Source organism: Squalius cephalus (assembly GCF_949319135.1).
Source record: "Squalius cephalus genome assembly, chromosome: 1".
NCBI lineage: Eukaryota > Metazoa > Chordata > Actinopteri > Cypriniformes > Leuciscidae > Squalius > Squalius cephalus.
Window position 1 is genome coordinate 18,665,054 of NC_137122.1, and position 15,486 is coordinate 18,680,539.

Consider the following 15,486-nt stretch of genomic DNA (forward strand, 5'->3'; position numbering starts at 1 on the left):
AGTTGATAAAGTGTTAAATATTAATTCTGAATAATTTGCTTATTAATTCGGTTCTTATTCACAGTAATTCAATCCCCTTTGAGTTATATTGATCTTAATTCCCTTATTAATCTTACACATTTAATATCTGCTTTACAGACGCTCATGAAGTGTGTGCAAATACTTTCTGTTTCACCAAACTGGAGCTGATGTTAATCATTTCAAAATACCTTAAAACCTGTTTTAGAATTCATTTTCTACAAGTTAGTCATGGATAGTGGAAACCTTTTCAGTAACAAACTCATTTTATTACTAATAATGTAATTATTTTATTTCTAGATTTTAATGTCATGTGGCAAACTGCTAAAAGAAAGAAGTGAGACTAACAGTAATTCTCTTGTGTGCAAAAGTAGCCAATAAACTGTTCAGAGCAGATGTGTGAGACAGTGTGTTCACAGTATGCAGTTCTCACACGTTTCACACGCACTTGAAGCAACACTTCACTGTGGCGTCGTGTCACTAAACAGCAACTCTAGCAGGATTTAGACACCCAGTTGATCAGAGGAAGTTAAAAACCACAGGAGGAGCAGATGTTTAAAGGAGGAGCTGTAACTATATATAATGAAGAGAAAGAGCTGTAACTATATATAATGAAGAGAAAGACTGACAGAAGCAGAAAATGGCTGATAAGTGTGATCTGTGTCTGCTGGGACTGATCATTCTCTCTTCACTTCTCACAGGTAAAGAAATCTGTATTTTCTCTAAAGACATGTATTAGTCTGGAAAGAGTTCATTTGAACATGCTCAGTTTATTCTTGCACACATTCACGTTGTGATCTCAGAGTTGTGTATTGATACACACAGATCATACTGTATTATTCCTGATACTGGACATAGTGTCACTCAAACATCTGATGATGAAGAATTATCTTCATATTAAGAGTGTGTCAGTGATTTGAACAGCTCTCTGATAAAGACTAATAGTTTATTCTGGAGAGTGTGTTGTGTTGATTGAGGAAAAAGACTATGGTTTAAAACTTCTGCTTTTTATGCTGGTATGTTTTATTGTGTTAATTTATTCATATATATAATAATGATCACTGAGATATACTGTGTTTCAGGTATCAGTGGAGTGGATGCTCAAGTGTTCATCAGTTCTGGTGGAAATGTGCGTCTGCCCTGTAATAAAACTCTTTCTGACTGCAAATCTAAAACTACATGGATCTACAACAGATTCAGATATCCAAGAGAAGTTAAACTGATTACTTTAGGGATAAAGAATAAAGACACAGAGAGACATGAGAGACTGAGTCTGGAGTCTAACTGCTCTCTGAACATCAAGAACGTCACAGTAGAAGATTATGGATATTACAGCTGCCGACAATATGTGAATAACGGACAGAATGTTGATTGTCAAAACATTTTAGTAACTAAACTGAATTTGATTAGGTTTAGTGACAACATGTTACAATGTTTACATGGTACAATTTCTGGTAAGCTACGCTTTTTTATTATTTCAATTCAATCCAATTATTGTGATTTGATTCAATATTGACTCATTTGGATAAATATTAGGTAGGCTACACAAGATAGGCATTATTTTTTCTAAAAAAAAAAAACATCTTACCTAATGCTGTAAACATACAGAGATCCCTATCAGCTGGCAGTATTATAAGGTTAAAAATAACTCAACTTAAATATAATGCGTTTTTTTATTATAATAAAAAACGTTATTTAATGATATAAGTAAAAATATAATAAATATGTAATATAGTACACATATTTAGCAAAATACTCTCTATAGCTCTTTTTTTTGTAGCCAACTAACGTGCTATAGCCTATATTATGGTCATCAAATGCTTTCCTGAGGTAAATGTTAGGCCTATGTGACATGATTGTTCTCCAGCTGTTTTATTGACCCCTTTGTTTGTTTGATTGGTCGATATTATGTATGAGGAATATACATTTCGGTAAGTTGTACTGTATCTTTCAACAGTGTTCGTGTTTATTTACTATTAGTTAGAGATGATCGGTTCACGTGCCGCTAGGGATCTGTCGCGTCACATTTACAAGCAGCAAAACTGTATTGTTTGAATTTTGTAATAAAAGTGACAGAAACTGAGAGGTGAGATTTTTTTTTATATCATAAGTAACCTGCTCTGTCTAGTCTGTCGGTCTCCGTGTCCTCTTTGCTTCGCGATTTTACTGTGCGTGAGAAAATGAATGTGTGGCATGAGAGCGTGTGGAAAGTGTCAATTGCGTGTGTCTCACGGTGAATGCGTGAGAGTTGGCAGCTATGGAATTGAAACTTGACAGCAAAAATATTAACTTTGTATAATGTGATGATCAAAGTTAAAATATGCTTATCTTGAGTGTTAACTAATCAAAATATTCTACAGTATTATTGTCATATTGAGAAGTTGTTTTAGTTTAATTTCATGGACTTTTATGTTGTGTCCCAATTAGCGTATTTATGCATATTCTGGGACATTTTTAGTATAAAAAGTGAGAGTAGTGTGTTCATATAACACTCCGGTTCTTTTAAATTTTTTTTTACATCGCTTACAAAAAGCTGGTGCGGCAGTGTGCACTTCACTTTCACTTTTAAATTAGCGTCAATTCATCCTTCGCAGGGAGTTTGATTGACATGCGATCTGAGTCTGACCAATCAAAATCCACCATTTTTGTCCGACAAAGCAGTCAGGAGATTTAAGCCACAGGACCGGAAGACAGCCGTAGGACCGGAAGTCATTCATTTCCAATGGAGAGTCGCACTGGAGCTGCGGGGAGTTTCGATCATATGCGTATGAGGAAATTTCGGATCCGATTTGAGCTTTGGATGCGTTGAAATATCTGAACTTCTGCAGCTAGACCGTATGTAACCGATCGACCAGATGTGAAAAACTATGAGCGTTAAGCTAGAATTACCAATATTTTAATACTTTAATGTAAACGTTATTCCTGCAAAATGACGGTTATTAATAATTATGGCTGTAAAAAATATTTTGATCATTATTAAATCAATATTTATATTGATTAGCTCTATAAAATCGACTATTTTTTATATTAGATGTATTGAGGGTCATTTGTTTTGTGTGGATATATTCATGCATGCTTAACATTCATTAAAATCATTCATTTTACCATTGTGAATAGCCGAGGGTAACGGTTGCTTCACGACCGCGACTGACACCAGGGGGCGACAATCCAATGCGAATGTCGTGTGCAGTGGAAAGGCGGCTTAAGTAGATTAACGTCAGTGGATTTGAACTTGAAATCACTAAAAATCACTAAAAATGGCTAAAATGACAAAAAATCTCCTCAAATAACACCCTATTTGCATGCGCTTAGAGCTCGTGTGAAGTGCACGTATAAAATGAAGTTAACAAACAACCTCGATCCATCAGGAAACGCCACATAGGTCGCTGAATTTCACTGCGCTTCATGAAGAGTTTTTCTTTTGCCTGAAGAAGCCATTCGCCAGAGATGTGTTAACAGATAGCGGAGTGCATTTATGATTATTAGGCTACCGGTATAATAATCCTCCTGGCGCCGTGTCTGAGTGAGTAATTTACTCTCTTACCTTTGTTCTTTGATTAATATTAATGACACTTTAAGACCAGCCGCTGCTGACAGAAACGCGATCTGACACGCGTCCCATTTTCTCACAAATCTCTACGATCATTTAAGACTTTATTTAAATCATTTAAGACGGCTCTTATGAGGACACTCGACAAAACTGACATTTTGGCATAATTTGTGTGTGTTATGGTTTGTTCAAGCCCAAAAGAGAACTCGATACTGACGTGGGTCGTGTGTGTGTGTGTGTAATAGACGGGGCAGCGTGGTCTCTTTAGTCTTGTCGCGCTTGAATGGTTTAAAGGCATTCACATTATTAAGAGCGTGATCATACAATACTAGTCAACAGGTTACAGGAAAAACGTATTCTGCGAATAAATGCGTAAAATATATATTTTTTTGTATTTTTTTTTTTTTTTTTTTTGCAGTGTGCTTTCATTTAATTTCCTACCGTATTGGAGAGAAATGCAGAAGCACGTTGATCTGCAGTCGCGGGTCTTTCATGACAAGACTCTCCTCATATTAATGCATAATGATGCATTTAAAAGTAAATGGCCAAACGGATCTTTATAAAAGTCCACATGGTTATTGCAGATGAAATATAACAGATAACTAGAATAAATATTTTTCTATCAGGTTAAACTTTGATTAGTCACTCAAACCTTTATCTAAACTTCTCACCATCGGTCGTGCATATCGCCATGTTTTGTAGTTTTTTAAAAAACACTTTTTACTCGTGTTTGTAGTTCCTCCTCCAAAGCGCAATGGGTTGTGGGTAATATTAACCTTTATAGTGAGCACGGATCCACTCTTCGAAAATCCACCGGAAATAGTAGAACATCTGGAGACTTCTGGCACACTCTTCAACATACTATGCTTTGGGACACTTATTTTAATCTCACACACTGTTTAGGAAGGATAGTATGGACATTGAGATGCAGGGCGAGGCTGTGTTTACGTCCACTTTTTATGCTCATCCCTCGCTAATGTTGCACGAATGTCCACTACTGGAGAACTCTTGAAATGAGTTTGAATGAAATGCTATAAACCCTTCATCACATGTAATCCAATGTGGAGCTGATTATAAATTATACATTTGTTTTACACAGCACTATAGGCCTGTATGTATGCTTGGGCTGTTGAAGAAAATATAGTTAAAAAACAATCTAAATAAGTCTAATATCATACTATATAGAGTTGTGTGGTGTGACGTGCTTCATGCCGCAAAGCATGCTGGGAGCCATGAGTTTTATACTATACCATGAAGCATGTCACTATTGCCAATGGATTTTGTCTTTGTATATAATTGTCCCCATTCATCCTTTTCACAGACTCTCAGGATCATTGGGATGAAAACACACAAGGTACATAATCACAGTGTTTTGTCTTGTTGTCCCCAATCTGCCCCCAATCTGCCCTCTGACTCTGTGCTCGATCTCTTCTTCAGTCATAGTGATTTCTGTCGCTGCAGTCGCTGTTCTCCTTCTTGCTCTTCTCTGGCTGATCTGCAGAAAAAGAGCTGGTGAGTTTTCAGATTTACTCCTTTACAACAGTTAAAAACAGTTCAGATGAGCAAACAAACACATCATGTTCAGACTGTAAGTATCATAGAAACGTGGATTATATGAAATTCTCAAACAGAAGTTTATTCCTGCTGAGAAATCCTGTAATGTCAATCTCACAGAGTTATCAAGTCAACAATCATTTTTATTATTCATTTTAATGCTTCAACAAAATCTGATTGTTGAAAAGCTTAATACTTAACATTGTGTTTTCCATAAATACTTCATATTTCATGAGGCTCTTGTTTTCAGATAATAAAAGAGGGATTGACGACTCCGCGGTGAGTTCAGTAATGCAGTGATTTAGATTTGATTACTGTCTTTAAAGCTCAATAAAGTGTCATTCATGCAGTTTAACTGTTTGTTCTGAAGGTCAAAGATGATCATAACGGGGCGAATGAGACGATCAACATGTCCATTCCTCCTGCTGCAAGAGCCGATGTGAGTCCACTAAATCATCAAACATTACGTTCACTGTCTGTTCAATAATGTGATTTAAAAGCTTTTGTGTTATTCTACATATTATAGTGAGAGATATGTCTGTTCTGTGTGTTAAACTCGACTCTCTGCACGTCTGCATTGATGTTTAGGAGCAGACAGATGATGTGACTTATTCTGAGGTCACTTATTCCAATACAAAGCCAGTAAAATCACTCAATGTGAGTAGATACCAGCACATGAGTTTGACTCTCAGATAAATTAAGCTCATGCTCTAATAATAATAATAATAATAATTTCTGTGGTTCACACATTGATGGACAGAATCTGTTCTTTCAGGATCATGATGATACAGTGACTTATGCTGCCGTCAGAGGAAGAGAAGATCAACCGCAGGATCAACTTTACGCCTCTGTGAACAAGAACAAGACCTTCACAAATAAACATTAATGATCATGAGCTCATCATATCAGGAGCAGACGGGAAGATTTCATCTCTCTGGGGTTTGGAGGAATTATATAGGCCTATGTGTGTGTGAACGAGCAGATATTTGTTGAATGTCCTATTTCTTTCTTTTTTTCACATGTGACAATAAAGAGCATGAAATATCATGAGTTAAAAGAAAAGATTTTTTCTCTTCTATTCCTGTAAAAACAGACGTAACTAAACTTGCTCCTTTAAAAACCCTCTATTTTAAAACCCACCAGCCGCCACTGGAAAACAGAAGTACGTTTGGCAGGAACCACAAAGCTATTTGAGGAAAAATATATTACTGATTTTCAATTTTTAAAAAATAAAATAAAAAATAGGGGGGACCTAGGATGATAACAGCTCTAAACACTAGACAAGAGAGTCCATTACCACCCTCTGAGCTACAAGGAACCGCTGAACATTTGGACACTATGTTTCACAGTCTCTAGACACTTCCTCAAATCTGCCTCACAGCTTTATCAGCGCTTTAACCTATTCTGAGAACAGAGCTATTCTCTGAACGTGTTCAAATGCATCCTGCAAAATCTCTATCATCTGGAAATCACACTGAATGCTACACTTGAAGTCCATTTCAGAGTCTTGCATATCTGAGCTTTCTCTATTCTCCTGAGTAACTCTCAGTTAAAGGATCTATAAGAGATCATTTGAGGTTTTGCATATGTGATAGTCCTATTTCTCTTTATTTTGCAGATTTTAAACACACATAAACACTAACATTTAACATGAAGCATTGGCTTTATCTGTCAATGAATAAATGATGTTACTGCCATGATGGTGTTGTTCCAGCATCTACCAGCAGAGGGTTGATGAGATTATTCAGTCAATTCCTGACCCAATCCCAGAGGAAAACAGTGAGGATCAGGCACTCTTTTAAAAAGACACATTTCTGGCTATACTTTTGGACTCTTGTCATATACAGGTGCTGGTCATATAATTAGAATATCATGAAAAAGTTGATTCATTTCAGTAATTCCATTCAAAAAGTGAAACTTGTATAATGTACTGTATACATCCATTACACACAGACTGATATATTTCAAGTGTTTATTTCTTTTAATTTTGATGATTATAACTGACAACTAATGAAAACCCCAAATTCAGTATCTCAGAAATTTAGAATATTGTGAAAAGGTTCAATATTGAAGACACCTGGTGCCACACTCTAATCAGCTAATTAACTCAAAACACCTGCAAAGGCCTTTAAATGGTCTCTCAATCTAGTTCTGTATAGGAAAATCTATGGGGTATTGTGAAGAGGAAGATGCGATACGCCAGACCCAACAATGCAGAAGAGCTGAAGGCCACTATAAGAGCAACCTGGGCTCTCACCTGAGCAGAGTGAACTATTTTATTTCTCTACCAATCTCTCAAGAAGAGAAAACGGTCTGTCCATTATCTCCGTGCTCTCCTGTGATCTCATCTCCTCTCTCTGAAACTTCATGTCCTCCCTAATTAACTCGATCAGCTTATTGATCAGCTCATCCTATATCGGTCTCGTTTTCTCCTTGCTGGTACTGGCTCCGTCTCCTCTTCATCATGAGCTCGGCCCTGCTGTGTCCTCAGAGATGGAGGCAATGAGGACAGGGGGTGTTAATGTGCCTCTGTCCCAACACCTCATCCATGAGAACACAGCAGGGCCAAATTTCAGCAGTGGGTTTTCCACTCACTCCCTCACTCCACTCACTCCCTCACCCGTCCCAGGACACTTGCAATCCTAAGGCAAAAAAATATATATATTTTTTAAGTTCTCCCATTTTTGTTTACCTGCAAGTGAGTAGGTCCATTTTAAAGTCATGTTCGTTTTCGGTTTTCGGCCAAGTTCATCTTATTTTCTTTACTGGCCAGGTATCCGGTAAGAGTTGGTATTAATAGTTTGTTGCAGCAGGTGCACAACAAATTTTCGTATATGACATCACTGCTGGTGGGAGGGGCCCCGTCTCATAGGTGTGTGTCAATGGTAGATGATCAAATTCACCAAATACTGTTCACAACGACAAAACATCTATAAACATCAACATAATCAAACACACACAAAAAAAACAATAAGGATTACACGCGGCTTCTCATTATTCCAGCTGCTCTCGTTCTGCTAGTTGTGCAAAGCTGTGGTGAGATAGAAGAATTACTATGAACGTTAAACAACACAGTTTTCACTAAATAAACTGAAATGATTAGTGTCTCGGAGTTCATGAAGCCTCATGATGTGATTAAACATCAAACTGACTACAACAAACTCTTTGAAATGTATATATGATACTGGATATCAAGGATGAAACAGTTTATAATGTAGACAGGCAGCAATCTCATTCAATGTCAATCATGTGTGGGTGAAATATAATTTATTAGGTATTTAAAATCTCTAATGAGAAATTAACAACATGAAGAAATCAAAAAGCTAATAATATTTCATGGCTTTTAGAACAAATTATTCCTGATTCAAGCAAAACGAGCATAAAATAAAAATGGACAATAACAATGAGTTGTTGATAAAATGAGTAAAGAGTTTAATTTATTTTATTTTATTTCAAGCATACAATGAAAAAGTGTACAATATGTACAACATAAGACAATAATCGAAAAAAGCACTGATGATCAAACAAATAAAATTTGTTTGATCATCAGTTATCATCAGTTTAATCAATCATTATATGAAGCAAATACAAACATTAAGAAAGTAAAAGTGAATTAGACAGATCTCTCTCTTGAAGAGTCAAAGCATCTCAAGAGAAGAAGAAAAGAAAAGAGTCCAGTTTCAAAGATACATGAAAGTATATCTTGTGTTTGCATGGAAGAGTAGAAGTGGCAGAGAAACTATAACATTTCTAATAAAAAATAATGACAAATGAGTTAAAATTTTATATAAGATTAATGTCTCTCTTAAAGTGTTATATTAAGTGTGAATTTTCTGGTGCTCTTTCAGTTCATCATCTGTAGTAAAGGACTTCAAGCACTGAAACACACCGCTGTGTCTTTTCTGCTGTAATATTACTAATTAATCTTCTCCTTTGTGTGAATCTTCAGGTGTTTCTTCAGGACTGATGCCCAATGAAACGGTTTACCGCACTGATCACAGTTAAATGGTCTTTCTTCAGAATGAGAAGATGTGATTTCAGAGAGAAAGCCTGAGCCGCTTCTTCCCAGTGTGAACTCTCATGTGAATCTTCAGACTTGATTTACTGAATTTTTAGATTCTGTTTTTCCTTTCTTGTTCACGTTCATCAGGTCTAAAAGAAACATTAAATCAAGTGAAATTTCAAATGAGAGACAAACGTGAAATGAAAAGTGAAGCTCAAAGTCAAGATCACTGATGAGTTCAATAGTCATTTTAAATCACATCAAATCTGGTCAACAACTGCTGTGCACAATTATGATCTATTTTAATATCATGAAGATGATTTGTGTTATAAGTCACTAGTTAAGTCATGAAACTCTAGATGATGCAGGCTTGACATATGATCTGTAAAAAAAAAAAAATCTCATAGTTCCCTACACGACAAGCTGATTGGCCTCTAAGATATGCAAAAATTAGAGAATTTGTTGACAGACGGCCCTTTCACAAGAAACGTAAAACAACTATTTGTTGGACTGTTTGGATCTGTGTCAAGGGCAAGCGGGAGATTTGAATTCAGTCTACGTTCGTGAAGTGGATTGTGATCACAGTGGGTCAAAGCTATAATCGTATTCGTCAGGAGCAGCCGTGAGCAGGAGCACTGAACACATAAGTTTCCGTTCGGAAATAACGCGCCCTTTTTCAGTGAGCCTGGATCATCACAGCGGACATCATGCCAACCGATCACCGGCTGAGGTAAGAGTCTCATACTACATGTGAACGATATTTTATATTACATTTGTGTTAAGTTGACAGTTTCCAAGCAAACGTTAACATTCTTAAATGATGTTCAGTCATAACTGGCGTTGAGAGCTGGAGGGCAAAACACTGAGAATGCAGCATGCATCTTACAATTTTCCATCTGTTTTGAGAAAGATCAGTTAAACCAACATCTCTAAAGACCTAAAACAAGCTTTAGTAGACTTATTATTCATATTAAAGTCCGTCCAATTGTGTATAAAATCGTCGTTATGATAGTCAGTAAATCAATATCTTAAACGGCGGGACATTTTGAAACACTGTCTGGAAGCTGAAAACTCTTCTCTTAAAAAAACATCCTTGATTTTATTATAGTAAAATTGTAGTAGTAACCACGTTTTTGGCGGATTTATTGCCATTATAATAGCCACAGTTTTACTAAAAATAGGCCTACCGTGTTTTTGTTTGTTTCTTTGATAACTATCAAGACCGTTAAGAAAACGAAATACTGTACTTGTTGATAATGATACAGGAAAGCCTAAAACAGGAAGACTAGAATATGAATACAACACGATGAACCCCTAGGTGTAACTGATGCAGCTAGGTCACAGTAAATCATATTCATTTACTTTCTATAAATGTAACTTAGCTAAAATCACATGGCAGCTCAAAACATTAATGTTAGCCTTTCCAGCTCAGCTTCCAGATCATAGTCAGTTTAGGTTTTGCATTGTCCCAATGGAACATATTCTGACATGTGTAAATGGTAATACTGAGTTTTAAAATAACTTATTCTTTTGTGTGATTTCAGGTCATGTGGAAAGCAGATGATCATGGCAAACAAGATATGGGAAGAATTAACTTTAAAAAAATCATAATGGCCGAGTCTTCTGATTCCATATGATTGCACTAAAAGTGTGCACAAGGTCTGGATTTTCTACACTAAGACCACGATTGTGTTAGATTCCACCCATCTATGTTTTTTTTTTTTTTTTTTTTTTTTTTTTTTTTTGTAACTAGGCTCTGTCATTTAGAAACATGGCTTTTCCTATCACTACTTTCTTAATGACACATATATCTACCTTTCATTCCAGCCAGATGATCTGACGGTTGCTGCTCGCATCTCAGCCTACCTGATGGAGATTCTTGCTGGATGAATGACCTTCACCTTCAACTCAACCTTGCCAAGACAGAACTGCTTATGGCTTCAGCCAAACCTTTGCTGTGTGATCCTGCTGATTTGCCTTATACATCATTAGGATCAGGCCCTTCCTATCAGAGCTGCACAACTCCTTGTCTAAGCTCTTGTTTTATCCAGACTGGACTATTGTAATGCTATCTTGGCAGCTCTTCCAGCATCAGTCAAACCTCTGCAACTGATCCAGATGCTGCAGCAAGAGTTGTCTTTAAAGGTAGCTCTATACCTAAACTCACTGCTTCAGATCTATGTGTCCTCCAGAAGCCTGTGTTCTGAACGGTGCCTTGTGGTGCCATCATCCCAAAGAGACACGAAACCACTTTTACTGACCTTTCCCTGGACTGTTTCCTGCTAGTGGAATGACCGGCGCAACTCAAAACATTTTCAAGAAACTGCTAAAGATCCATCTTTTTCATAAACACTTGACCCAATAATACTAAATCTTTGTTTAAAAAAACTTGCTATGTGTACTGTGCTAGACTAACTGGGGCTTGTCACTGCACTTGTTGCTTCTATTGTTATCTTAATTGGTAAGTCACTTTGGATAAAATGTAATTGTAAATGTTTAAAATAAGAAGTTATATTAGAGTATAAAGGTATATGTCACGGGGTGACGAAAACTTAAATTTTTCCCCAAAGGCGGAACTAATGTCCGCCGAGATTTGCCTCCCGCCGGACCCAAAACAACAGAACATCGGCTTAGTTCCGGGCAAGCGCAAAATCCCCGTGAATGGGGTAATCAGCTAAAATCGCCGCCAGCTGTGGACAATGAGACACGTTGCCATTTAGAGGAGGATAAAGGGAGAGAGTGGAGATCAGACAGGAGTGAAGTTGGGGGACGAGAGGTTTGGGACGATGTGAAGGCTGGGACGGGAGGTGTCTGGAGAGGAAGGTGTTTGGGGACAGGTGGTGTTTGGGGACTGAGTATCTCGGAGGAAGCGCGAGCGGTGGAGAAGAGGAAGTAGGGCTGGCAATGGACGCGAGACTGTGAGTGTGGGAGGAAGAGCACGCTGATTCAACTGGAGGAAGGAAATCGTTGTACAGTAAGATCGCTGGTGAGAGACTGTGAGTAGTCCAATCGATCTCCATCTGCTCTCTCTTGTCTATGGGACTTCTTGATGAGAATGCCAGGTCAGGAAATGGGCGACGGCCATATGTATTTCCCACTGAGTGTTGAATTGCAGTGATGGAGTGATGTGATGCACTGCCTTGATGTGTGAAGTGTGAACTTAAACCCGCTGAATGTCCATCAATTACCTGAGTTTTCTATCACGTTCCCGGACGTAAGAAGAGGCTAATACTGTTGTACTCCACAGAGACTTGAGTGTACTATCTGTCAGCCCATTGTGAAGAGAGACACGTAGGTGAATGCTTAACCGACTGCTTTGCAGTAAAATCCTCCAGCCGTAAGTTCTCTGTCTGTCATTACTGAAGAAGAGGATTACGTGTCTGTATATTCACCTGTCTGTTTTGCAGTAACGTTTGTCACAAGCTCTGTGTCTGCCAGCCCTTTAAGAGGAGTGCATACCTGAATACTCACCTGACTGCTTTGCAGTGAAGTTTCTCCAGCCGTAAGTTCTCTGTCTGTCATTACTGAAGAAGAGGATTACGTATCTGTATACTCACCAGTCTGCTTTGCAGTGAAGTTCCCCCAGCCGTAAGTTCTCTGTCTGCCATTACTGAAGAAGAGGATTACGTGTCTGTATACTCACCAGTCTGCTTTGCAGTGAAGTTCCCCCAGCCGTAAGTCCTCTGTCTGTCATTACTGAAGAAGAGGATTACGTGTCTGTATACTCACCTGTCTGCTTTGCAGTAACGTCTCTCTGTCGTCAAGTTCTGTGTCTGTCAGCCCTTCAAGAGGAGTGCATACCTGAATACTCACCTGACTGCTTTGCAGTGAAGTTCCTCCAGCCTGAAGTTCCTCCAGCCGGAAGTTCTCTGTCTGTCGACTGTGGGTCCCCCGGCGGTCCGCAGGACGGAACGACCCTGCCCAGAAGACTCACCATTTTGGATCCCTTTGCCCCTATTTTATTCAATAAAATACTGTGTTGTTGGAAGTCTCGTTGTCTGTCGTCTTTGCCTGGCCTCTGTCTAACTCCCCAAGGGTGGTACGGGTCCTAGGGGGGTGGGTGCAGCCTGACTTGGCCCGCCCCGACCTGTGACATATACAGCAATTGCCTATATACTAAGCTTCTATTTCCTATCAATCACTTATCTTGATGTTCAGTGTTTGGTATTCTGTACTCATACATTTAGTTAATTTAACAGAAATTGACTGTTAAATTTGCTATTATTAAGTACTTAATTAGAGATTGGTCAAAGTTGTGAAATTGGATCTGTACAAATAAAAATTAAAACTGTAAATTTACAAATATTTGTATTTGAATTTATGTTTATGAATTTATGTTTATGTATTTGAATTTATTGCATTTTTATACATAATTTCATTGTTATTTTACACAGAACAACTATATATTAAAAGAAAATTACTGCAGATAGACAGCATTATTATATAAAATAACTTTATAAAACCCTAAATTTACAGTTTAACCTGAAAGTTAAATGTTGTTTTTTAAATGTAATTTGACATCATTTATCTGTTTTTCCACGGTTTAATAAGCCATTATTAACAGTAACATACTGTAATTTTGAAACTTTGCTGCCAGAGGTTTACCGTTTTTTTTACGGGATTTTTTTTTTTTTTTTACAGTGTACCCCCAAACCACACCTTTGAGTAATGAAGCTACTTCAGACTAACCCTTTTTAGATATGCGTCGGACGCAAGAGTAATTTATCCCGTCGGTATAATAGCAACAGCGCTATTATACTGACAGCACCGAGATCCGCCCACAAAGTTACTTGCGTTTTGCGTTTGATACTTGCGTTTCAGATCGTTAAAATAGGGACCATAGTTAGACAGTAGTCAGGTGAGGGTGTGGCCAGTTGGGGAAAGGGACACAGTTTTGAGACCGGTCAAAAATGTGATCAGTCTCTGATTTCCTTGTTTTCCCGAATTGTTATATTATTATATATTCCGATTGTTTTCAAAATAAATAAGTTAAGTTTATGGAACACGCCTCAACTATATTTCATAGACGGAAAGATGGTCACTACACAGCACATAAAGATGAACTACTTACCGTGATTTCAGACCTCTGTGATGTTGTTTCTCCACTGCATGGATCCTCGTGTGTATCTTCAGCTGACTTTTAAAAGAGAAACTCATCCTGCAATGATCACACGTGTGCCGCTTCTCTCTGCTGTGGGTCCTTTCATGTTTTTTTACAGCTGATGTCTGATTGAATCTCTTGTCACAGTGTGAACACTTGTAAGGTTTTTTCCAGTGTGTTGCTCCAGGTAGCGTTTAATAGCAAAACTGGTCCCGCACTGATCACATGTGTGCGGCTTCTCTCCGCTGTGGATCCTCTCGTGTGTTTTCAGATGTGATGTCTGATTGAATCTCTTGTCGCAGTGTGAACACTTGTATGTTTTTTCTCCAGTGTGAATTATCAGGTGCAGTTTTAAAAAGCTCACTGAAATAAAAGACTTCCCACACTCAAAGCACACAAGATCTCTCACACCAGTGTGAATTTTCTCATGTCTATGTAAATATGGCAGCACTGAAAAACTCTTTCCACATACAGTACATGAATATGGCTTCTCCTTTGTATGAACTATCAGGTGTGTCTTCAAGGATATTGCTCAAAGAAAAGTTGTCCCGCTCTGATCACATGTGAACAGCTTCTCTCCGGTGTGGATATTCCTGTGCCGTTTAAGGTCTGCTAATGCTGTGAAACTCTTCCCGCATTGATCACATGTGAACGGTCTTTCTCCAGTGTGGATCATCATGTGAACTTTAAGACTTTCTCTTTGTGAGAAACTCTTCCCACACTGAGTGCATGTGAACGGCTTCTCTCCAGTATGCACTCTCATGTGCTTCTCTAGCTGTTGTTTGTTTGAGAATCTCTTTTCACAGCAATTACAAGTGAACAGCTTCTCTCCAGTGTGGATCCTCATGTGAACAATAAGACTTTCTCTGTATGGAAAACTTTTCCCGCACTGATCACATGTGAACAGCTTCTCTCCAGTGTGAACTCTCATGTGTTTCTTAAGGTGAGATGATCGCACAAAACTCTTCCCACATTGATGGCATACATGTGGCTTCTCTTTAGTATGAACACTCATGTGAAGCTCAAGACTTTGTTTGTATGCAAATCTCTTTCCACACTGAGTGCAGGTTGTAGATTTCTTGTCTCTTTTCTTTAAAGATGTCTTTTTAGTCTTTTAGCGACTCAAAGTTTTTTCTCTAGGTTTAACATGTTCCTCCTTCACTTCACTCAGTTCTTCTCTCTCCTCCTTCACTTCACTCAGTTCCTCACTCTCCTCCTTCACTTCCATCAGGTCTGACATGAAAGGGGAAAAAAGTCATT

At 38.0% G+C, this 15,486-nt stretch overlaps 1 protein-coding gene and 1 pseudogene across 2 annotated transcripts; one reads left to right on the forward strand and one right to left on the reverse strand.

Moving 5' to 3' along the window:
• The first annotated feature begins 622 nt into the window (after nucleotides 1-622).
• On the forward strand, nucleotides 623-6,175 carry LOC307169296 (uncharacterized protein). The gene is made up of 8 exons (XM_079889848.1): nucleotides 623-719; nucleotides 1,101-1,472; nucleotides 4,890-4,922; nucleotides 5,006-5,080; nucleotides 5,373-5,401; nucleotides 5,493-5,561; nucleotides 5,711-5,779; nucleotides 5,898-6,175. The coding sequence occupies exons 1-8, from the start codon at nucleotides 659-661 to the stop codon at nucleotides 6,006-6,008; spliced, it is 819 nt and encodes a 272-aa protein (XP_079745974.1). The 5' UTR covers nucleotides 623-658; the 3' UTR covers nucleotides 6,009-6,175.
• Nucleotides 6,176-11,755: 5,580 nt separating this feature from the next.
• On the reverse strand, nucleotides 11,756-15,073 carry LOC307171187 (annotated as a pseudogene). The gene is made up of 3 exons: nucleotides 14,445-15,073; nucleotides 14,197-14,262; nucleotides 11,756-12,041 (listed from the first exon to the last, which is right to left on the reverse strand). The product of its transcript is annotated as an uncharacterized misc_RNA (transcript).
• Nucleotides 15,074-15,486: the final 413 nt, after the last annotated feature.

Bases quoted from the DNA above. Each gene is read 5' to 3' on its own strand.
- LOC307169296 (XM_079889848.1), top strand. From the start codon at position 659: ATGGCTGATAAGTGTGATCTGTGTCTGCTGGGACTGATCATTCTCTCT. The intron at 5,402-5,492 runs GTGAGTTCAGTA...TTTGTTCTGAAG, and splicing joins GAGGGATTGACGACTCCGCG to GTCAAAGATGATCATAACGG. The intron at 5,780-5,897 runs GTGAGTAGATAC...CTGTTCTTTCAG, and splicing joins AGCCAGTAAAATCACTCAAT to GATCATGATGATACAGTGAC.